Genomic DNA, 25,117 nt, shown 5'->3' with positions numbered 1-25,117 from the left:
CGCGGTGTACTGTAATGACGCGGTGTACTGTAATGACGCGGTGTACTGTAATGACGCGGTCTACTGTGTACTGTAATGACGCGGTCTACTGTGTGCTGTAATGACGCGGTCTACTGTGTGCTGTAATGACGCGGTCTACTGTGTGCTGTAATGACGCGGTCTACTGTGTGCTGTAATGACGCGGTCTACTGTGTGCTGTAATGACGCGGTGTACTGTAATGACGCGGTGTACTGTAATGACGCGGTCTACTGTGTACTGTAATGACGCGGTCTACTGTGTACTGTAATGACGCGGTCTACTGTGTACTGTAATGACGCGGCCTACTGTGTGCTGTAATGACGCGGCCTACTGTGTACTGTAATGACGCGGTCTACTGTGTACTGTAATGACGCGGTCTACTGTGTACTGTAATGACGCGGTCTACTGTGTACTGTAATGACGCGGTCTACTGTGTACTGTAATGACGCAGTCTACTGTGTGCTGTAATGACGCGGTCTACTGTGTGCTGTAATGACGCAGTCTACTGTGTACTGTAATGACGCGGTCTACTGTGTACTGTAATGACGCGGTCTACTGTGTGCTGTAATGACGCGGTCTACTGTGTGCTGTAATGACGCGGTCTACTGTGTGCTGTAATGACGCGGTCTACTGTGTGCTGTAATGACGCGGTCTACTGTGTACTGTAATGACGCGGTCTACTGTGTACTGTAATGACGCGGTGTACTGTAATGATGCGGTCTACTGTGTGCTGTAATGACGCGGTCTACTGTGTGCTGTAATGACGCGGTCTACTGTGTGCTGTAATGACGCGGTCTACTGTGTGCTGTAATGACGCGGTCTACTGTGTACTGTAATGACGCGGTCTACTGTGTGCTGTAATGACGCGGTCTACTGTGTGCTGTAATGACGCGGTCTACTGTGTGCTGTAATGACGCGGTCTACTGTGTGCTGTAATGACGCGGTCTACTGTGTGCTGTAATGACGCGGTCTACTGTGTACTGTAATGACGCGGTCAACTGTGTACTGTAATGACGCGGTCTACTGTGTACTGTAATGACGCGGTCTACTGTGTACTGTAATGACGCGGTCTACTGTGTACTGTAATGACGCGGTCTACTGTGTGCTGTAATGACGCGGTCTACTGTGTACTGTAATGACGCGGTCTACTGTGTACTGTAATGACGCGGTGTACTGTAATGACGAGGTCTACTGTGTGCTGTAATGACGCAGTCTACTGTGTGCTGTAATGACGCGGTCTACTGTGTACTGTAATGACGCGGTCTACTGTGTACTGTAATGACGCGGTCTGCTGATTTACTTTTGATGTGGAACGTGTGTTTTCAGATTAATAAATGTGTGAACCCAAAAAATAAAACACACTGATCACATTTAATAGTGAATCGAAGCCAATCCCTACCTATTTCCTGTATCAGTTGACTTCTATTTCCATCAATGTGTTTGTTTCTCCTCCTCTCAGCTGCAGGACAATCTGATCACTCCCAGAGACACCACCATGACCTTCACCTGTTTTGTGTTCTTCGACATGTTCAACGCCCTCAGCTCACGCTCACAGGTTGGTGCTCTGCTGTACCCTGTACAGGATGAAGGATCTGAGAGATTAGTGGGCAGAAACATGTCACCTAGGATCTATTGTTGATTCATGATGACGGTCTCTGTTTCGCTGTCTCTCTCGCTATCTGTCTGTCAGACTCGTATGGTCCATGAGATGGGCCTGTGCAGTAACAAGATGTTCTGCTACGCGGTGCTGGGTTCCATCATGGGCCAGCTGGCGGTCATCTACTTCCCTCCACTGCAGAGTGTCTTCCAGACAGAGAGCCTCAGCATCTTTGGTAAGAAATACATGTTAGCCCACTGAGCTAAAGATTAAACCTAAGCTTTCAGGGCCTGTATTCATAAAGCATCTCAGAATAGGAGTTCTGGTCTAGGATCAGTTTAGCCTTTTTAGATCACAATCATTTCGAGGGTGCTTATATTTGTCCTGTTACACACGAGTGTGAAATGGAAACCATTGTACAGCGCCCCTGGGAGCAAATTAGGTAAGTGCCTTGCTCAAGGGCACAGCGACATACTTTTCACGGTATTCAAACCAGCGACCTTTCGGTTACTGGCCCAACGCTCTAACCTCGGCTTCCTGCCGCCGTAATGAATGGACGGGGGGGGGGGGGCTGATCCCTACATCAGCTCTCCTGTTCTGGGACGGACCCTGGTCTGTTAGTGATGGAGGTGATGGTTTATATGTGCTGTAGTAACAGTCCATCTCTTCTTCCCTTCCAGACCTGCTGTTCCTGGTGGGCCTCACGTCCTCTGTCTGCATGGTCTCTGAGGCCATAAAGTGGGTGGAGAGGTGGAGAGCAGTGAGGGAGAGGAGAACCACAGTGTCTGAAGAAGACTCCTTCCACGATGTATGACGCACATTGCGTTCTGTGTGACAGAGTAGATAGGGGAGAGGAGGGGGCGGGGCTGGGTTGTTTGTGGGTGGGGGGGTACATGTAGATGGGATGCAATGGTTATTTGGTCTGAACACAGGGACTGGAGAGAGAACTCAAACAGTTGCTGTCCCTCGCTGGTATTCACTGTTCAGTCATGGATTGGAAGTGGGCGAAGAGGATCTCAACCTTACAGTGCCCCCCTGCCCTCCACCTCTCCCCTGCAAGAAGCATTGGCGTGCTGCTTTCAGACTGTACCATCCTCCAGGAACTCAGGAGGGGATTTATTTATGAGACATTGTAACTGTTGTTCATGTGGCAACTATTCATGTCTATGGTGTCGTGATCTGAGAGGACAATGTTACTGCTCGTAGATCAACTACTCACGTCTAGGTTTTAAGACCAATTAAGGACAGCATAATTGTTTGTAGAGCAACTATTCATGTCTTGGGGTTCATGAACATAAATGGAATTTTGTAACTGTTCTTATTCGTCATCACCTTGCTTCGAGTGCAGGTAGCTAACCATAGCTTTGTAGAAGTCTAGAGATGTTACTTTCATGCATTCCAGCTTTTCATGCTAGTAGCAATCTCACCATCAACTTCCAACCAATTTAGGATTGATAATTGTGAGCATACTTTTGTTTTGGTATAGACTTTAGGAAGAGTTGACCACTAAACCGTGTTATTTTGGTGGATGAATATAATACATTTTCTTCAGAAGATACGTTTGGTTTGGTTTTTCTCACATATTAGGGCTGATGGCCTTCATTTGGCGTCATTTAATTCCACTCTGGCTATCTATTTAGTTGCCCCTGGAGACATTCTGTGTTTTGGACCATCACTCAGCAGTTTATTTTCCCAGTGATCAAGCAGTACTATACAGTTAATTCTATCCCAGTCCCCACCCTCCCAGCCACGGTCTGCCTCCCCAAAATCTTTCACTTGCCCTGTATCAAACCTACATTATTTTTTCCATTTAGGGAATTAACTGTTTGCCTTGAATGAAAGGCACAGAGGTATTTGGTCCAGTGCTGTCAAACATGTTATTTTTCCTGTGTTTTATATATATTTCCACACTATGAGGTTGGAATAGTACTGTGAAATGATGATTAGTGCCCTTTTAGTGTCAGAGCTGTTTGAAAAATGCCAGCCTGTTTTGGTGGAATGGAGTTTTGGCCTGCCTGATGACATGCCAATAATAGCTGGTTTTCAGTTTTCCCCTCCCCACTCAGCCACTCCTAGACAGTCATAGCAACATTTTAGCTTGAGGAAATTCCTCTTGCTAGGAAGCTATTTTAGTTTGTTTTTGACTGCCTTTTGATTGAAGAAGGTCACTTTAAGGTACTTATTTGTTACCCAGAAATGATTTGATATTGAGATAAAAAAAAATGGGCCTTTTAATATTCTGCCTCTATTTTACACACTGTAAATTAAGTGCAAATATTTATCTCCATGACAACCATTTACTGTACATGCACTGTTCATATACATTTTGCTTGTGTCTTGGGTCAAAAGTGGCCATTTTAAGCACATTTTTCTCTTCATGCTCTTTCCAGAAGCCTCCGAGGCCTTGTTTTGGTACAGCTAGACATACCTGGGTTTTATTTCACAATGCAGAATCACTCAATTAACAAGCTTGTTTTGATAATCATTTACATTAAATATAATCGAATTCCCAGGTTTATAAAGGCAGGTTCAGTTGATAATGGGTTATTTGAGTCATACCCATTCCAGGTTTATTTCTTTATGAACCAGGAGATGGAGTTGTTTCAGCATTTTTAGGACCGGGAGCTAATTCATTGATGTTGCTTTCCAAATGAGTTTTTGTCTGTGCTATGGATGGCAACAGAAGTCCTCTACCTACCGCAGCACCTAGCGGGTACAGGCTAACATCGCCAGCTCTTTCTATTACACATGTTCTTTATTTTACAAGAGGTTATACTCTCTGCTTTGGTCCATTTGACAGGCCAAATCAGCTACAATTATTTTAATTGTTTATTTATGATTTGTTGTGTGTGTTGCACAGCTGAAGACAGTACTCTGTTGTGATGGTATGAGAATAAATCTGTACATTAATGAAAATGTGTGTGTGTGTGTATATATATATTTGAAGTGTGTTTTAACTGGGTGGAGGGTTTGTGTCATGTTTTCAGTGTCACTGACACCGATTCTGATCATCTCATTTTTGCTCAGATTGAGCTAAAATTTACAAATCTGTTTGTTTTTTTTCAGTTTAAGATTTCCATATAAAATATACTGCCAACGCAGAGAGAGGCTTTAGTGTGTATACCCAATAGTTCTCAACAACAGCTGGTTAAAATGTTATTTTTCATTTTGATGATAAAATGTTTCCAGTGCAGCTGTAATATAATAGTAACAATACATGGGATTTATAGAGCTATTTTCAAAGCCCAAATACACTACAGCAACGAGCAAAGAAATAAAAGCAAATTTAACAAAGTCAAACTTATCATGAGCTTTTTATATATAAAAGTTTCTGTCTTTATCATTTTATAATCTACATCTATCTTTTATAAACTTGTTTTTAGCATTAACTATGAAATATGTCAATGACAGCCATAAAATGTAGAGGCAGGTCAAATAAGAGGCAGGTCTGGTGGGGGATGGGCATGCCTCAACCCGTGGCAACGTAGACTGACATACCAAGGTCTCCAAAAACGTCTCAAGCTGCACTGACCTTGGAGACTAAGGAACAGCAAGAGATTCAATTTGAGAATCAACAGCAGTATGTTTCAATATACTGTATACTATATCATACACATGTATACATACATACCTGATGCAGAGTGTCTAGCTGTATATGTTCTGCAGCACTGGGCAGGATGGCTTCAACCATGCTGCTGGTCAGGCTCTTGCCTTCCCTGTAATACTCCTCCACTTCATCCACTGGGGGTCTCTGACTGCTGTGGTCTGCCCTCCTCCCACCCAGCAGCAGCCCGTAGAGTACCTGGCCTACTACAGGGCAAAAACACCTACCAATGTGATGGACCGTATGAAAATGAAAACAAATATGCCAGTAATGCTCTAGTGGAGGAGTGTCTGGCATGTGATCACTTATGATAGTTTCCTTTTGATCTTATTTAGTAAGGAAACTTCCAGCGATATAGATAAGCTTAGTAGACCAGATACAATGCTATTTTACAGTAAACAAATTGACAACAGACCTTCAGCACACTTATAAAGGAGAGTCAACAAGCACAGCACTTGACCCTAGCCCCACACAAATGACTGATGATTGTCTGAGAGAAATTGATGATTGTGGGGGCTGTTTTGTTGTGCCGTGGTGGCAGTCTTTGTGGGCTATGCTCGGCCTTGTCTCAGGATGGTAAGTTAGTGGTTGAAGATATCCCTCTAGTGGTGTGGGAGCTGTGCTTTGGCAAAGTGGGTGGGGTTATATCCTACCTGTTTGGCTCTGTCCGGGGGTAACAGTGTCTCCCGACCCCTCCTGTCTCAGCCTCCAATATTTATGCTGCAGTAGTTTATGTGTCGGGGGCTAGGGTCATTCTGTTATATCTGGAGTATTTCTCCTGTCTTATCCGGTGTCCTGTGTGAATTTAAGTATGCTCTCTCTAATTCTTTCTTTCTCTCGGAGGACCTTAGCCCTAGGACCATGCCTCAGGACTACCTGGCCTGATGACTCCTTGCTGTCCCCAGTCCACCTGGCCTGCTGCTGATCCAGTTTCAACTGTTCTGCCTGCGGCTATGGAACCCTGACCTGTTCACCGGACGTGCTACCTGTCCCAGACCTGCTGTTTTCAACTCTCTAGAGACAGCAGGAGTGGTAGAGATACTCTGAATGATCGGCTACGAAAAGCCAACTGACATTTACTCCTGAGGTGCTGACCTGTTGCACCCTCGACAACCACTGTGATTATTATTATTTGACCCTGCTGGTCATCTATGAACATTTGTACATCTTGGCCATGTTCTGTTATAATCTCCACCCGGCACAGCCAGAAGAGGACTTGCCACCCCTCATAGCCTGGTTCCTCTCTAAGTTTCTTCCTAGGATCTGGCCCTTCTAGGGAGTTTTTCCTAGCCACTGTGCTTCTACACCTGCATTGCTTGCTGTTTGGGGTTTTAGGCTGGATTTCTGTACAGCACTTTGTGACATCAGCTGATGTAAGAAGGGCTTTATGAATACATTTGATTGATTGACTTTAGTACGGCTTTTGAAATTATCGATCATAGTCTGGTGCTGGAAAAACGTATGTGTTATGGCTTTACACCCCCTCCTGGCTCAAAGTGGAGGAGAGATTGACTTCATCACTACTTGTATTTGTGAAAAGTATTGACATGTTGCGTGCACCGAGCTGTCTGTTTGAACTACTGGCACACAGCTCCAACACCCATCCATACCCCACAAGACATGCCACCATGTCTCTTCACAGTCCAGAATAGAGTTCAGAATAGACTACGGGAGGCGCACAATACTACATAGAGCCATGACTACATAGAACTCTATTCCACATCAAGTAACTGATGCAAGCAGTACATTTAGATTTTTTTTTAAAACCAGATAAAAATACATCTTATGAGCAGCGGGGACTGTGAAGCAACACAAACACAGGCTCATACACAAAAACACATTTTGCTTACTGTATTTCTGCCTGGTTTGGTACAGCGAGACATTCGTGGGTTAAATTTCACAATGCAGAATCGATCAATTAACAAGCTTGTTTTGATAATCATTTGGATTAAATATAACTGAATTCCCAGGATTATAAAGACTGGTTCAGTTGATTATGGGTTATTTGAGTATTGAGTCATACCCATTCCAAGTTGACCTTTAGATATGAACCAGGAAAGGTAGCTAATTCATTGATGTTGCTTTGAGAAATTAGTTTTTATGGCTAAGGCAACAGAAGTCCTCTACATATAGTACAGTCGTGGCCAAAAGTTTTGAGAATGACACAAATATTAATTTTTACAAAGTCTGCTGCCTCAGTTTGTATGATGGCAATTTGCATATACTCCAGAATGTTATGAAGAGTGATCAGATTAATTGTAATTAATTGCAAAGTCCCTCTTAGCCATGCAAATGAACTGAATCCCCAAAAAAACTTTCCACTGCATTTCAGCCCTGCCACAAAAGGACCAGCTGACATGTCAGTGATTCTCTCGTTAACACAGGTGTGAGTCTTGAAGAGGACAAGGCTGATTGAGTTTGAATAACAAACTGGAAGCTTCAAAAGGAGGGTGGTGCTTGGAATCATTGTTATATCCTTCCTGTTTGGCCCTGTCCGGGGGTATCATCGGATGGGGCCACAGTGTCTCCTGACCCCTCCTGTCTCAGCCTCCAGTATTTATGCTGCAGTATTTTGTGTCGGGGGGCTAGGGTCAGTTTGTTATATCTGGAGTACTTCTCCTGTCCTATCCGGTGTCCTGTGTGAATTTAAGTATGCTCTCTTTAATTCTCTATTTCTCTCTCTCTTTCTTTCTCTCTCTCGGAGGACCTGAGCCCTAGGACCATGCCTCAGGACTACCTGACATGATGACTCCTTGCTGTCCCCAGTCCACCTGGCCATGCTGCTGCTCCAGTTTCAACTGTTCTGCCTGTGATTATTATTATTTGACCATGCTGGTCATTTATGAACATTTGAACATCTTGGCCATGTTCTGTTATAATCTCCATCCGGCACAGCCAGAAGAGGACTGGCCACCCCACATAGCCTGGTTCCTCTCTAGGTTTCTTCCTAGGTTTTGGCCTTTCTAGGGAGTTTTTCCTAGCCACCGTGCTTCTACACCTGCATTGCTTGCTGTTTGGGGTTTTAGGCTAGGTTTCTGTACAGCACTTTGAGATATCAGCTGATGTACGAAGGGCTATATAAATAAATTAGATTTGATTTTGATTTTTCATCTGTCAACCATGGTTACCTGCAAGGAAACACGTGCCGTCATCATTGCTTTGCACAAAAAGGGCTTCACAGGCAAGGATATTGCTGCCAGTAAGATTGCACCTAAATCAACCATTTATCGGATCATCAAGATCTTCAAGGAGAGCGGTTCAATTGTTGTGAAGAAGGCTTCAGGGCGCCCAAGAAAGTCCAGCAAGCTCCAGGACCGTCTCCTTAAGTTGATTCAGCTGCGGGATCAGGGCACCACCAGTACAAAGCTTGCTCAGGAATGGCAGCAGGCAGGTGTGAGTGCATCTGCACGCACAGTGAGGCGAAGAATTTTGGAGGATGGCCTGGTGTCAAGAAGGGCAGCAAAGAAGCCACTTCTCTCCAAGAAAAACATCAGGGACAGACTGATATTCTGCAAAAGGTACAGGGATTGGACTGCTGAGGACTGGGGTAAAGTCATTTTCTCTGATGAATCCACTTTCCGATTGTTTGGGGCATCCGGAAAAAAAGCATGTCCGGAGAATGAGTGTGTAAGTTGACTATGCAAACAATTTGGAATTTCCAAAACATGAATGTTTCTTATAAAAACATGAAGTGATGCAGGCAGTCTTTTCACAAGAGTGTGCAGCTGTCTTCAAGGCAAAGGGTGGCTGCTTTGAGGAATCTAAAATATAAATTATATTTTGATTTGTTTAACACTTTTTTTGGTTACTACATGATTCCATATGTGCTATTTTATAGTTTTGATGTCTTCACTATTCTACAATGTAGAAAATGTAAAAACAAACATTTAAAAAAACATTGCATGAGTAGGTGTGTCCAAACTTTTGACTGGTACTGTATAATCAGTTTAGGTGGCATACGTTTTCAGCGTCACTGAAGTAACACATTTTTTGCTCATAGAGGTAAAAATGACTATCTAAGATTTGTTCAGAATAAGAATTTAATTTAAAATATACTGTCAAAGCAGAGATATACTTTAGTGTGTATAGCCAATCATTCTCAAGAATAGCTGGTTTAAATGTTATTTTTCATTTTGATGATAAAATATTTCAAGAGCAGCAGTAATATAATCGTAACAATAAATGGGATTTATAGAGCTATTTTCAAAGACCAAAATAAGTTTTTACAGTAGAGAGCAAAGAAATAAAAACATATTAAATAAAGTCAAACTTATCATAACTTCTATTATAGTTCATGCTAATAAAATGTAAATTAAGTCATAATAGGTACACACAAGAACAATAAAAACATTGAAGAGTTGAGCAGAACGTCTATATATCTAAACCGTTATATAATGGTCCCTCCCTATTCCCAGCCGATCCGCCCCTGCTTCCGGGAGAATTCTGGATTCCTAGCTCGGTTGAATCTGTCCTTGCTCTTGTGCCGGGTCCGCACTGAGACCAAAGTCCAACCCAGATCGTCCTCTGACTTGGCCTTGCTCCCACCTCCAGCACCATCATCATCATCATATTCCAGAGCCAGAATGTGTAGATGGGCCGTCAGATCGTCCAGTGGCTGTGTCAAGGATGGAGGTGTGGCCCTCTGCAGCCCAGACACAAATGGGATGACAGCTGCCTCATGAGAATCATGGGAGTTGAGTATGGCTCCCAGCATGGCCCTATACAGCTGTCCAGAGCCAAGGTCTCCCATCAGGAGAGAATCCGGGGTTAACCCCCCTCTCAGTTTGGTCACAAGCTGGTGCACCAGAGTGCCCTTGTACAGCCTAGACGCCACCCAGGAAACAAAAGATGGTTGAATTATCTCTGTTTCTGCTGGGATGAAATGCAATGTGAATGAATCCCACTGCTCTAAGTTTAGGGCCAAGGGTTGACTTAGGAAGGGACACCTTACCAGGCACACTGAGGCTCGTCTAGAGGGAAGCACAGCAGTTGGTTGAGGTGAAGGCTTTCTTTCAGGCAGCACTGCCACTGGCTGTAGGCGTGGGCCACACCCAGGTCTAGGCTCCTTCTACCTCTCTGAATCAGCCCTCTCAGCCTCTCCAACACTGGTCCCTCCATAAACCCTGTTACACAAAAGGAGGAGTCAGTGGCTACACTTCGATATTCATCAATTCTAAATGGTGTGTTTTCTCGTAGATGCTCTGGGCCATACCTCTTTGGCTCTTTCTCTTTCTACAGAGCTCTCCATACACCAATCCTAGTAGCAGGGCCTGCAGGACAGGGAGTTCTGGAGGGGAATGGGCGTGCCTCAGCCAGTAGCAGGTGACAGCCACAGGAAGACGCAGATGAGGCGGGACACCGCTCAAAGTGGACTGGGACACACCAAGTGTCTCCAAAAACACCTTAAGCTGCACTAACCTTGGAGCCTAAGGAACACAGCAAGATAATGAGAATCAACAGCAGTATGTTTGAATATACTGTATACTATATCATGCACATGTATACATACCTGATGCAGAGTGTCTAGCTGTATATGTTCTGCAGCACTGGGAAGGATGGCTTCAACCATGCTGCTGGTCAGGCTCTTGCCTTCCCTGTAATACTCCTCCACTTCATCCACTGGGGGTCTCTGACGGCTGTGGTCTGCCCTCCTCCCACCCAGCAGCAGCCCGTAGAGTACCTGTCGTATGGACCGAGAGGTGTTGTTCCCACATGGCAAGCTGGGATCTTCCACCTGGGCACCCTGCATCATCCTTCCCAGCAGCAGCACGTCTACCATGCAGGAGGGAAGTCTACCTTCCATCAATGGCAGCAGGGTCCAGTCTGGAAGGACCCTCAGAGGCTCTGGGAGACGGCCGGGCCCTGGTCCCACTCCATCGTTGAAGAACCGCTCCAGGCAACTAGGGGGAAGATGGTACTCTTCTATGCCCAGGGAGAGGCCATGGAGGACAGCACCTGTTTTCTGTCTGTTGTTACAATGACTGATGAGCCTGAGCACGGAGTCCAAGGCATCCTTCTGCCCATGGAAGCGGGCCAGCCAATTCAGCAAGCCGTCGAAGCGGGCAAACCTTCCTTCCATTGACGTGTATTCTTCCCACCTGAGGGAAACACCCATGTTATGCAACTTGACGTAGTCGTTTCCTAACATGGCAGCGAAGACTGGGAGAACCTGTCTGTTGATGTTGAAGTGTCTGCAGAAGCTTGTTGTGGTGTACTGCTTGCAGGGAATGTATCTTATAGAGCTCCCGCGTTGCATAGACACTCTCTGCCAGTGAAAATGGGAGGTGGGCAGAAATCCTGCCTGGATGTCAAAGATATAAAAGTCACTGTCATTGGACAGCACTGGACAGTTCCAACTTCGAGCCAGGGAGGCTATATCTTGGTCTGCCTCACAAATGCACTGTGCGTACGGCACATTCAGGCTGATGAGGACCTGTTTGAAGACATGTTTGATGAGGGTTGGTAATATACCACCGCTCCCCTGAAGCCCCATGGACAAGCTTTTCGCTCTGTTGATCCTTGATAGAGCTCTGTTTTTTTTTGTTTCAAACTTTTTGTCGGTGTAGTCGGAGCCCCCATCTACAATCACAAAGGGGTCAATGTCGCAGTCTCTCAGAGCCTTAAAGAACTTGCAGACCTGGTCCTCAAAAGCATCATAATCCCCTCCATGACTCTGATCCAAACGTGAGTCAAAATAAAGCAAGTTGAACAGATTACTACCATCGATGATCAACTTGCTGTTTCTGAGGTGAACATCTTTTAAAATGTTTCCATTCTCCTCCATAAAGCTGGTCAATCCCTGGACGCCCATGGTGTGCTCTGTCTGGCATGTGATGTATTTCTTAGTGAAGAGTTTCAGCAGTCATGGGACTGACTGAGTGAGGCTAGTATTATTACAATGTATGAGTTTATCTTTCCTTAAGTTTCACTTTCCTTACCTCATATCTGTCACTCCCATATTGTCTCTTGTCACAGAAGGTATGTAATAGTTCATGGGACTTTAAAAAGGCAAAACAGCATAGCTAATTGAATCAAGGGGAACTACAAACCAACCAGTAACTATGACTGTATGCTGATAAGAAGTGATCCTATTAGATGTGATGAGGAACATAACTTTTATACACTGTATGTAAAGATTTTATCTGATAAGAAATCGGACAATGATTAACCATAATCTAATGAAGAATACACTCTCTAAAATGGACTGCTACACCAGGTCATAATCTACCCCCTAATGGAAATAAGCTTGTTAATACGCTACCAATAGTATGCTCCATATTCTCACTTAAAACTTAACTAAACCAGGAAACACTATGGACAATAAATCGGCTACATTGTGTATAAAATAACCGTTTCTATAGAACAATATTAGGAACTGGAACAGAATGACTGATGATACATTTTTTTCAAGTTTCTTGGGACACATCAATGGTAAGTGATAAAAAAAAAGTGATAAAAAAAACAACTAAATATTAACAAATGAGTATCCTTGATTATAACAGCCCCAAAATAAATCGTCTGATAAACAACACAAAAAACGTGACAATAATAAATATCGGCCTAGAAAACAATTAAACTGTGGTTGAGCTTGTTTTGTTCATACTGCATTGAGCTGCCAGTAGCCAACCATTTTCATTGGTAAAGCAGTCAAACCAAAACAACTAGTCTAAAACCATTCAAACATTACTCAGTCATCGGTACAAACATTACTCAGTCATCAGTACAAACATTACTCAGTCATCAGTACAAACATTACTCAGTCATCGGTACAAACATTACTCAGTCATCAGTACAAACATTACTCAGTCATCAGTACAAACATTACTCAGTCATCACTACAAACATTACTCAATCATCAGTACAAACATTACTCAGTCATCAGTACAAACATTACTCGGTCATCGGTACAAACATTACTCGGTCATCGGTACAAACATTACTCGGTCATCAGTACAAACATTACTCAGTCATCACTACAAACATTACTCAGTCATCAGTACAAACATTACTCAGTCATCAGTACAAACATTACTCAGTCATCAGTACAAACATTACTCAGTCATCAGTACAAACATTACTCAGTCATCAGTACAAACATTACTCAGTCATCAGTACAAACATTACTCAGTCATCAGTACAAACATTACTCAGTCATCACTACAAACATTACTCAGTCATCAGTACAAACATTACTCAGTCATCACTACAAACATTACTCAGTCATCACTACAAACATTACTCAGTCATCGGTACAAACATTACTCAGTCATCAGTACAAACATTACTCAGTCATCAGTACAAACATTACTCAGTCATCAGTACAAACATTACTCAGTCATCGGTACAAACATTACTCAGTCATCGGTACAAACATTACTCAGTCATCGGTACAAACATTACTCAGTCATCACTACAAACATTACTCAGTCATCAGTACAAACATTACTCAGTCATCAGTACAAAGATTACTCAGTCATCAGTACAAACATTACTCAGTCATCGGTACAAACATTACTCAGTCATCAGTACAAACATTACTCAGTCATCAGTACAAACATTACTCAGTCATCAGTACAAACATTACTCAGTTATCAGTACAAACATTACTCAGTCATCAGTACAAACATTACTCAGTCATCAGTACAAACATTACTCAGTCATCAGTACAAACATTACTCAGTCATCAGTACAAACATTACTCAGTCATCAGTACAAACATGACTCAGTCATCTGTACAAACATTACTCAGTCATCAGTACAAACATTACTCAGTCATCAGTACAAACATTACTCAGTCATCAGTACAAGCATTACTCAGTCATCGGTACAAACATTACTCAGTCATCGGTACAAACATTACTCAGTCATCAGTACAAACATTACTCAGTCATCAGTACAAACGTTACTCAGTCATCAGTACAAACGTTACTCAGTCATCAGTACAAACATTACTCAGTCATCAGTACAAGCATTACTCAGTCATCAGTACAAACATTACTCAGTCATCACTACAAACATTACTCAGTCATCGGTACAAACATTACTCAGTCATCGGTACAAGCATTACTCAGTCATCGGTACAAACATTACTCAGTCATCGGTACAAACATTACTCAGTCATCGGTACAAACATTACTCAGTCATCAGTAAAAACATTACTCAGTCATCACTACAAACATTACTCAGTCATCAGTACAAACATTACTCAGTCATCAGTACAAACATTACTCAGTCATCACTACAAACATTACTCAGTCATCAGTACAAACATTACTCAGTCATCAGTGCAAGCGATGACAGTCGGCTTAAACAGCACAATCATTTGTATTGATCATTTTGTGCATCATTATTACAAGCAGACAACGCTTTGTCATTACAATACATTGTATCTAGGCTTACATGGCACCTAGAAATAGAAGACAGAGGACTGTGAGACAAGGGCTTAATCCTGAACACATGAAAAGTAGGGTGAACACAGAGGGTACGGGGCAACAGCAGTGGGACTAAGGACTCTAGAAATGGGGAAAGGACCAATGAAATGGGGGGAAATTTTGCGGGATTCCACCCGGAGGGGCAGGTCCCGAGTGGACAACCATACCCTCTGCCCGATACGATAGCGGAGAGCCGGAGTCCGGTGGTGATCTGCTTGTCGACGATACCTGGAGGGGGTTTTGAGAAGAGCCGCCCGAGTTCTTTTCCAGGTACGCCGACAGCGGTGGACGAACATCTGGGCTTGAAGGTATGTTGACCTCAACTTCTTTCTCTGGGAAGAGCGGAGGCTGATACCCCATGGAGCATTACAAGGGGGAGAGTCCAGTGGCCGAGCAGGGGAGAGTGTTCCTGGCATATTCCACCCAGACCAGTTGCTGACTCCAGGTGGTGGGGTTTTACTGGCAACGAGACACCGGAGTGCCGTCTTGATTGGCTCGCTCCGGCTGGCTGTTGGATTGGGGATGAAACCCGGAGGACAGGCTGGCCGACTACCCAATAAGGGTGCAGAATGCCCTAAAATCGAGACGAAAACTGAGGACCCCGATCCGAGACAATGTTGACCGGGAGTCCATGGATTCAGAAGACGTGCTGCACCATGAGCTGGGCCGTCTCCTTGGCTAAAGGTAACTTAGGAAGAGGGATGAAATGGGCGGCCTTGGAGAACCTGTCAATCACTGTCAGGATGGTGGTGTTCCCATCTGATGGAGGAAGCCCAGTGACATAATACAGGGAAATATGGAACCAGGGGCGATGAGGAACCAGGGGCGATGAGGGACCAGGGTCGATGAGGGACCAGGGCCGATGAGGGACCAGGGGCGATGAGGGACCAGGGGCGATGAGGGACCAGGGGCGATGAGGAACAGGCAGTGGCTGAAAGAGGACAGATGGAGCTTGCCGCGGAGTCTTGCTTTGAGCAGCGGCAAAGGCTGAGACATCAGAAGCCATGGTGGGCCACCAGAAGTGTTGTCGGAGGAAGCCAGGGTACGGCGAGCACCAGGATGACAGGTAAGCCTGGAGGAGTGAGCCCTTTCCGAGACTTGAGGCTGGGCCGAATCAGGTTCAAACATCCGGTTAGACGGGCCCCCACCTCATCGTCCGGCTGGGTACGTTGTGCTTTGTGGACCACAGCCAAACATGAAGCAGGGAGGATGGTCTCTGATTCAGAGGGTGTGGCAGAGGAACTGTACAGGCGGGAAAGGGAGTCCGGCTTCACATTTTTGGACCCTGGGCGGTAGGAGATGGTGAAATTGAACCTGGTAAATAACAGGACCCAACGGGCTTGCCTGGAGTTAAGGCGCTTGGCAGTGCAGAGTTATTCTAAATTATTCTAGTCAGTCCATACCGAAAATTGATGTTCTGCCCCTTCCAGCCAGTGTCTCCACTCTTCCAGAGCCATATTACCCATTAGGAGTTCCCGGTTCCCAACGTCATAGGTCCTCTCTGCAGAGTTGAGACGATGGGACATGAAGTCACAGGGATGCAGCTTTTGGTCCTGGACGGATCGCTGGGAAACCAGAGTTTGGCCCCTAAGACAATGTTCCTCTCATCATTATCTATACCTGAGCCATCTCTCCCTGGTACCTTACAGAACACAAACACCAACTCATTCTATGGAATGCATGCTTTAGGTTTTGGCACCAAACCATTCATAAATCAATTGTCAGTGTTGAGCCTCAGGTTCAAACAGACACAGATGTGAGAGTACTAATAGAAGCCTATTCTATTGCATAAAAAAACCATTCAATACAGTATTATAACATAATCTTGTCATTTCTCCACCATAGTGGCTACATGCAGCTGTTGCTTTGATCTCAAAACAAGCGCATCTACTCATGACCACAGCTGTAAACACAGTCCAGATCAAAGTAAATGGCACAGATCCATATATGGAAATTATTAATTTGCATATAGGCCTACTGCAGATCTGATTGGTTATGCCTCACTGGTCTGTGTAGAGTACAGACTGAGTCTTGCGCAATAGAATCTTACTCCGATGCGTTCTGCCTATAACAACATTTTTTGCATCGTTTTTTTATCTGGCATGTTGCATTGAAAGTGGCTAATATTGCGTTGATTCGATCACAATACCCACAGTAAAGGGAAACGTTGATAGTGTTAAATAACAGGGAAAACTCTAGAAAGTTCAGTGAAGTTCAATGTTGTGCTTCTGTCAGTGAGCTGAAATGTTGCTGCACTCTGCGCGGCAGTCCGTGGGAGCTGGGTGGCAGAGGGAACATTGCATGACACAACGATCAATTAACATTGAAAAGACAATAATTACATTCATTACATTCTCAGGTCATAAACATACATATTACCATCAATAACGGTGCACCATGCTTAAAAGATACCTTTCAATATATTTTTTTTACTTTATATTCATATCCAGAGCCACCCCAACATCAACATGTGTGAAAATGGCATATTTTCATGTTTTGTAGAAAAAAAGATAAGTCCTTCCAATAATATCATCAACCAATTAGTAGACAATGCCCAATCATAATTGGTTTAAATCACACAATGCATACAGGATCATGCATGTCATTGCAAACACATCTTCCTCTATCTTTTTCCCCACAAAACATACAGTTGAAGTTGGAAGTTTACATACATTTAGGTTGGAGTCATTAAAACTTGTTTTTCAACCACTCCACAAATTTCTTGTTAACAAACTATCGTTTTGGCAAGTCGATTAGGACATCTACATCTACAAGTCACTTTTCCAACAATTGTTTACAGACAGATTATTTCACTTATAATTCACTGTATCACAATTCCAGTGGGTCAGAAGTTGACATACACTAAGTTGACTGTGCCTTTAAACAGCTTGGAAAATTCCAGAAAATTATGTCATGGCTTTAGAAGCTTCTGATAGGCTAATTGACATAATTTGAGTTAATTGGAGGTGTACCTGTGGATGTATTTCAAGGCTTACCTTCAAACTCAGTGCCTCTTTGCTTGACATCATGGGAAAATCAAAAGAAATCAGCCAAGACCTCAGAAAAACAACTGTAGACCTCCACAAGTCTGGTTCATTCTTGGAAGCAATTTCCAAATGCCTGAAGGCACCACATAGTACAATAGTACGCAAGTTTAAACACCATGGGACCACGCAGCCGTCATACCGTTCAGGAAGGAGATGCGTTCTGTCTCCTAGAGATGAATGTACTTTGGTGCGAAAAGTGCAAATCAATCCCAGAACAACAGCAAAGGACATTGTGAAGATGCTGGAGGAAACAGGTACAAAAGTATCTATATCCACAGTAAAACGAGTCCTATATCGACATAACCTGAAAGGCCGCTCAGCAAGGAAGAAGCGAATGCTCCAAAACCACCATAAAAAAGCCAGACTACGGTTTGCAACTGCACATGGGGACAAAGATCGTACTTTTTGGAGAAATGTCCGCTGGTCTGATGAAACAAAAATAGAACTGTTTGGCCATTATGACCATCGTTATGTTTGGAGGAAAAATGGGGAAGCTTGCAAGCCGAAGAACACCATCTCAACCGTGAAGCACAGGGGTGGCAGCATCATGTTGTGGAGGGGTGCTTTGCTGCAGGAGGGACTGGTGCACTTCACAAAATAGATGGCATCATGAGGAGGAAATTTATGTGGATATATTGAAGCAACATCTCAAGACATCAGTCAGGAAGTTAAATCCCATCGCAAATGGGTCTTCCAAATGGACAATGACCCCAAGTGTACTTCCAAAGTTGTGGCAAAATGGCTTAAGGACAACAAAGTCAAGGTATTGGAGTGGCCATCACAAAGCCCTGACCTCAATCCTATAGAACATTTGTGGGCAGAACTGAAAAAGAGTGTGCGAGCAAGGAGGCCGACAAACCTGACTCAGTTACACCAGCTCTGTCAGGAGGAATGGGCCAAAATTCACCCAACTTATTGTGGGAAGCTTGTGGAAAGCTACACAAAATGTTTGACCCATGTTAAACAATTTAAAGGCAATGCTATCAAATATTAATTGAGTGTATGTAAACTGACCCACTGGGAATGTGATGAAAGAAATAAAAGCTGAAATAAATCATTCTCTGTACTATTATTCTGACATTTCACATTCTTAAAATAAGGTGGTGATCCTAACTGACCTAAGATAGGTAATTTTTACTTGGATTAAATGTCAGGAATGGTGAAAAACTGAGTTTAAATGTATTTGGCTAAGGTGTATGTAAACCTCCGACTTCAACTGTACATTCCTTGAGACTTTTGATAAAATCATGCAGGGCTTGACATTAACCTGTTTATCCACTTGTTCTTCAGACAAGGAGGTGACTGAAAATGTTGTGTTGTTTGATGCAAGAAACCACTTTAGAAAACCAAATGCATTATTAATCCCATACCATTACTATAGAGAATCAGACACATTATGCTACCCTCTGCCTATTGGCTACTTATCTTATTGAAGCCTGTCTCAAAATACAACACTGCCCCTTTAAGACATAAAAAAGCTCTTTACCTGAAGTGCTTTTGTAAAACTGACCCACTGGGAATGTGATGAAAGAAATAAAAGCTTAAATAAATAATTCTCTCTACTATTATTCTGACATTTCACATTCTTAAAGTAAAGTGGTGATCCTAACTGACCTAAGACAGGTAATTTTGATTAGTCAGGAATTGTGAAGTGTATGTAAACTTCCGAATTCAACTGTAACAAAGTGCCATTTTCACATATGTTGATGTTGGAGTGGTGCTGGAGATGATCAATATGAACTTGAAAATTTTTCAAATGTCCCTTTAAGCATAAATACAATATGGGATGCAAACATGTACATCCTCATGGATAAGCTACTACGCCATTACCCATCAATGAAAAACCATGCGCTCGAAAGTGCCTCATTTGCCCGTCAATTCTCTGAACAGGAAATTAACAGAACCCTCATCAATAAACGAGGAATAGAAGGTAATAATTTACATTTCTGAAGATTCACCTTAACATTTCAATGATCACATTATAGAGGTAACTTCTGACCACTACATACATGAGTAAAGAAAGAGTAACATTTTACAGAGAGAAGCACAACGGTAGGTTTCGGCAATAAACCATATGTTGACACCAAACTCAAATACACATTTCTCATCTTTTACAGGTGACCAGCAAGAATCAAGAGGACATTTCTAACCCAAATTATTATCCATAAATACATGTGGTTCTCATCAATGGTAAATAATCGTCAGTGTTCATATTTTATTTAGATCAATGGACGGAGTACATGAGACGATCATCGCAGGGACTAATGATTAATAAAAAATAAAAAATGTTATTTATTAGGATCCCCATTAGCCGATGTCAATGGTCTGACACAACGAAAAAGACATTACAGACCAAATACTTTACAATTTACATACATTTAAAAACATTAGCATAGTGTGTGTGCGTGCGCATTACACACGTCGGTACATTTAAAACATTAACAGTGTGTGTGTGCGCGCATTACACACGTCAGTACATTTAAAAACATTAACAGTGTGTGTGTGTGCGCATTACACACGTCAGTACAGTACATACACACAACAAGTAGGTCACATGGGGGAGAGGCGTTGTGCCATGAAGGGTTGCTGGTGGCATGTCTGGTGGGGTAAGTGTGTGTGTGTCAGTGCTGTGTGTAAGTTGACTATGCAAACAATTTGGAATTTACAACACATGAATGTTTCTTATAAAAACAAGAAGTCAGTGTTTCCTCAACGCTTAGCCAAGAGAGACAGGAATGCCAAGAGTGTACAAAGCTGTCATCAAGGCAAAGTCATATGTTTAACACTTTTTTTGGTTACTACATGGTTCCATTGGTGTTATTTCATAGTTTTGATGTCTTCACTATTCTACAAGGTAGAAAATAGTAAAAATACATAAAAACCCTTGAATGAGTAGGTGTGTCCAAACTTTTGACTGGTACAGTGCATTTACATTTTTGTAATTATTTTAAGAGTGTCTGCTAACTAGGTGAAGGGTTTGAGTGTCACACGTTTTCAGCGTCACTGACGTAACACATTTTTGCTCAGATTGAGGTAAAGTTTTGTTCAGTTTAAGATTTCCATATAAAATATACTGCCAACGCAGAGATAGACTTTAGTGTGTATACCCAATAATTCTCAAGAACAGCTGGTTAAAATGTTATTTTTCATTTTGATGATAAAATGATGATAAAATATGTCCAGAGCAGCAGTAGTGTCATAGTAACAATAAATGGGATTTATAGAGCTATTTTCAAAGACCAAAATATGCTTTACAGTAGAGAGCAAAGAAATAAAAACATATTAAACAAAGTCAAATGTTTTTATATATTGTATATTATAAACTTTAACGTCTTTTAACATTTATAAAAATCTACATCTACAGTGGGGGGAAAAAAGTATTTAGTCAGCCACCAATTGTGCAAGTTCTCCCACTTAAAAAGATGAGAGGCCTGTAATTTTCATCATAGGTACACTTCAACTATGACAGACAAAATGAGAATAAAAAAATCCAGAAAATCACATTGTAGGATTTTTAATGAATTTATTTGCAAATTATGGTGGAAAATAAGTATTTGGTTATTCTTTAAGAGGCTCCTCTGTCCTCCACTCGTTACCTATATTAATGGCACCTGTTTGAACTTGTTATCAGTATAAAAGACACCTGTCCACAACCTCAAACAGTCACATTCCAAACTCCACTATGGCCAAGACTAAAGAGCTGTCAAAGGACACCAGAAACAAAATTGTAGACCTGCACCAGGCTGGGAATCTGCAATAGGTAAGCAGCTTGGTTTGAAGAAATCAACTGTGGGAGCAATTATTAGGAAATGGAAGACACTGATAATCTCCCTCGATCTGGGGCTCCACGCAAGATCTTGCCCCGTGGGGTCAAAATGATCACAAGAACCTAGTGAATGACCTGCAGAGAGCTGGGACCAAAGTAACAAAGCCTACCATCAGTAACAAACCACGCCGCCAGGGACTCAAATCCTGCAGTGCCAGACGTGTCCTCCTGCTTAAGCCAGTACATGTCCAGGCCCGTCTGAAGTTTGCTAGAGAGCATTTGGATGATTCAGAAGAAGATTGGGAGAATGTCATATGGTCAGATGAAACCAAAATATAACTTTTTGGTAAAAACTCAACTCGTCGTGTTTGGAGGACAAAGAATGCTGAGTTGCATCCAAAGAACACCATACCTACTGTGAAGCATGGGGGTGGAAACATCATGCTTTGGGGCTGTTTTTCTGCAAAGGGACCAGGACGCCTGATCCGTGTAAAGGAAAAAATGAATGGGGCCATGTATCGTGAGATTTTGAGTGAAAACCTCCTTCCATCAGCAAGGGCATTGAAGAAGAAACGTGGCTGGGTCTTTCAGCATGACAATGATCCCAAACACACCGCCCGGGCAACGAAGGAGTGGCTTCGTAAGAAGCATTTCAAGGTCCTGGAGTGGCCTAGCCAGTCTCCAGATCTCAACCCCATAGAAAATCTTTGGAGGGAGTTGAAAGTCCTTGTTGCCCAGCAACAGCCTCAAAATATCACTGCTCTAGAGGAGATCTGCATGGAGGAATGGGCCAAAATACCAGCAACAGTGTGTGAAAACCTTGTGAAGACTTACAGAAAACGTTTGACCTCTGTCATTGCCAACAAAGGGTATATAACAAAGTATTGAGAAACGTTTGTTATTGACCAAATACTTATTTTCCACCATAATTTGCAAATAAATTCATAAAAAATCCTACAATGTGATTTTCTGGATTTTTTTCTAATTTTGTCTGTCATAGTTGAAGTGTACCTATGATGAAAATTACAGGCCTCTCTCATCTTTTTAAGTGGGAGAACTTGCACAATTGGTGGTTGACTAAGTACTTTTTTGCCCGACTGTATCTTTCGTAAACTATTTTATAGTTAATGCTAGTTAATTCTAAAAACAAATGTAAATGAAGTCATAATAAGTACAAATAAGAACAATAAAAAGGTTAGAGTTGAGCAGAATGACTCTATATCTAAACCGTTATATAACGGTCCATCCCTATTCCCAGCCGATCCGCCCCTGCTTCCGGGAGAATTCTGGATTCCGAGCTCGGTTGAATCTGTCCTTGCTCTTGTGCCGGGTCAGCACTGAGACCAAAGTCCAACCCAGATCGTCCTCTGGCTTGGCCTTACTCCCACCTCCAGCACCATCATCATCATCATATTCCAGAGCCAGAATGTGTAGATGGGCCGTCAGATCGTCCAGTGGCTGTGTCAAGGATGGAGGTGTGGCCCTCTGCGGCCCAGACACCAAGGGGATGACAGCAACACTGGTCTAGAGGTTATGGTTGATTTAGGAAGGGACACCTTACCAGGCACACTGAGGCTCAGGAGGCACAGCAGTTGGTTCAGGTCAAGGCATTCTTTCAGGTAGCACTGCCACTGGCTGTAGGTGTGGGCCACACACAGGTTGAGACTCCTTGTCCCTCTCTGAATAAGCCCTCTCAGCCTCTCCAACACTGGTCCCTCCATGAACTCTGTTACACACAAAGGGGACGAGTCAGTGGCTGCACTTCACACACTTTATCAACTCTAAATAGTGTGTTTTCTCGTTCATGCTCTGGGCCATACCTCTTTGGCTCTTCCTCTGTCTGCAGAGCTCTCCGTACACCAAACCTAGTAGCAGGGCCTGCAGGATATGCAGGTCTGGTGGGGGAGGGGCATGCCTCAGCCAGTAGCAGGTGACAGCCACAGGAAGACACAGATGAGGTGAGACACCGCTCAAAGTGGACTGGGCACACCCAAGGTCTCCAAAAACACCTTAAGCTGCACTGACCTTGGAGCCTAAGGAACAGAGCAAGAGAATCAATTTGAGAATCAACAGCAGTATGTTTGAATATACTGTAGCGACCCGCACAGACAGCTGTGTGTTATGTGTTAGGCTAGTAGGTGGTTGTGTTGTACTTACCAGTACCCAGTGTTCGCGGTGTCTGACATGTCAATCAACCTGCTATCTGCCAATCACGGGAATGCCTGGAATGTTCTGATGCCGGGCACCCTGGCGGCTGGCGGAGTGGCGTGGAGGGGGGTTGGGCAGGGGGATGGAGCATTGGAAGTTAAGACCAGGTTTAGCCTTTGTTCTCTCTCTTATGCCTGGCCTTCCTCAAGAGAAGGTCACGATTGGCTTGTGGGTTATCTTTCATTTATTTGGCGTGGGCTATTGCCAAACAGTAGCCTGTGTAAAGTTGGTTTAATAAACCGTCAATTTGTAAACTCAACCCTCTGTCTGGACAATTGTTCCTTTATGATCTAGTCGGGTCATTACAATACTGTATACTATATCATACACATGTATACATACCTGATCCAGAGTGTCTGGCTGCATCTGTTCTGCAGCACTGCAACACTGGGAAATCCCTGGACACCCATGGTGTGCTGTGCTTTGTCTAGGATGTGATGTCTTTCCTAGTGAAGAGTTTCAGCAGTCATGGGACTGGCTAAGTGAGGCTATCCCTTTCCTTAAGTTTCACTTTCCATACCTCATCTCAGTCACTCCCATATTGTCTCTGGTCACAGTAGGCATAGACTAGTTCATTTGAACTTATATGACAGTCATGGGAATGTGTTTAGATGTTTTAATGTTGCAATTTAGGTAAACGTTCCACGAAGTCTCGCAATGTTGCGTCTCTGGTTTTTGAAACTCTGTGCCTCTTGCCGCGTTCAGGTCAAAACTTGGAAACTCGGACATTTCAGACTTGGTTGTATGTATACATGTGCCGCTATCAAACAGTTAACAAGTCGGACATTTCCGAGTATCCTAGTTTTGATTTGTATATGAACGTGGCAACTCTTCATAGGTCGTTGTGTAGTCACGTGGGTCGCGAGTCAAACAGGCTAAACGAAACCGAGATAAACTGAAACTAAACTTCACATGAAGAAAACCAAACGGATGTTATTTAGCCCCGAGGAAATTGCTTTATCAAACCATACAAATAAAAAACATTATACAACATAAAGCCATACAAAACCATTTATCTTAAACATAAAGAACAACACTTGGGACTATTTCCATATTATTATTTTTTTATTATTATACTAAAAAACACTTTAAACCTACACATGTAATGTAGGCTACAAAACATACAATGTTGCCCAAACCTAGTCCTTCCCCAACCCGCCTGAATCAATTCTCAAAAGAAAGACAGGCTCTGGATGAAAATCTGCATTTTCACATTATGTTTTTGTGGGGGCAAGAGAATTGACAAGGAGTCAACTTGATTTAACTCTGATCGCTGTTATTACTCAAATTTGACAAACATTGACAATTATTTTTCATGCCATGAGAGGCTCAAATTAAGCACAGATTCTTATGCATAAGATAAGTGCTGAACATAATTTTACTATAATTGCAAAAAAACATCTAAAACACATTTCCACCCTTATTACCGTCATATAATGTCCCAT

At 42.9% G+C, this 25,117-nt stretch overlaps 2 protein-coding genes across 4 annotated transcripts in view; one reads left to right on the top strand and one right to left on the bottom strand.

Moving 5' to 3' along the window:
- The window catches only part of LOC110535504 (calcium-transporting ATPase type 2C member 1), a 63,782-nt gene extending 59,250 nt beyond the window's left edge, over nucleotides 1-4,532 (top strand). For all 3 annotated transcript variants that reach the window (XM_036966688.1, XM_036966694.1, XM_036966687.1), the window contains exons 24-26: nucleotides 1,479-1,574; nucleotides 1,710-1,851; nucleotides 2,297-4,532. In XM_036966688.1, the coding sequence (XP_036822583.1) occupies nucleotides 1,479-1,574; nucleotides 1,710-1,851; nucleotides 2,297-2,430 (372 nt within the window). In that variant the 3' untranslated portion in view covers nucleotides 2,431-4,532. The remainder of the gene's footprint in view (nucleotides 1-1,478; nucleotides 1,575-1,709; nucleotides 1,852-2,296) is intronic.
- Nucleotides 4,533-9,250: 4,718 nt separating this feature from the next.
- Nucleotides 9,251-13,022, bottom strand: LOC110535312 (protein asteroid homolog 1-like). The gene is made up of 4 exons (XM_036966645.1): nucleotides 10,730-13,022; nucleotides 10,433-10,646; nucleotides 10,172-10,343; nucleotides 9,251-10,043 (listed from the first exon to the last, which is right to left on the bottom strand). The coding sequence occupies exons 1-4, from the start codon at nucleotides 12,029-12,031 to the stop codon at nucleotides 9,626-9,628; spliced, it is 2,106 nt and encodes a 701-aa protein (XP_036822540.1). The 5' UTR covers nucleotides 12,032-13,022; the 3' UTR covers nucleotides 9,251-9,625.
- Between the last annotated feature and the right edge of the window lie 12,095 nt (nucleotides 13,023-25,117).

This window comes from Oncorhynchus mykiss, chromosome 3 (genome assembly GCF_013265735.2).
Source record: "Oncorhynchus mykiss isolate Arlee chromosome 3, USDA_OmykA_1.1, whole genome shotgun sequence".
NCBI classification, from domain to species: Eukaryota; Metazoa; Chordata; class Actinopteri; order Salmoniformes; family Salmonidae; genus Oncorhynchus; species Oncorhynchus mykiss.
This window is presented reverse-complemented; position numbering and strand designations above follow the sequence as displayed.

What these genes read in the sequence shown, in the direction of transcription:
- LOC110535312 (XM_036966645.1), bottom strand. Translation starts at nt 12,031, where the DNA reads ATGGGCGTCCAGGGATTGACCAGCTTTATGGAGGAGAATGGAAACATT. An exon ending in AAAGAGAAAGAGCCAAAGAG is followed by an intron (nt 10,344 to 10,432) that starts GTATGGCCCAGA and finishes TTTGTGTAACAG; the next exon opens with GGTTTATGGAGGGACCAGTG. An exon ending in GACGAGCCTCAGTGTGCCTG is followed by an intron (nt 10,044 to 10,171) that starts GTAAGGTGTCCC and finishes GGTGGCGTCTAG; the next exon opens with GCTGTACAAGGGCACTCTGG.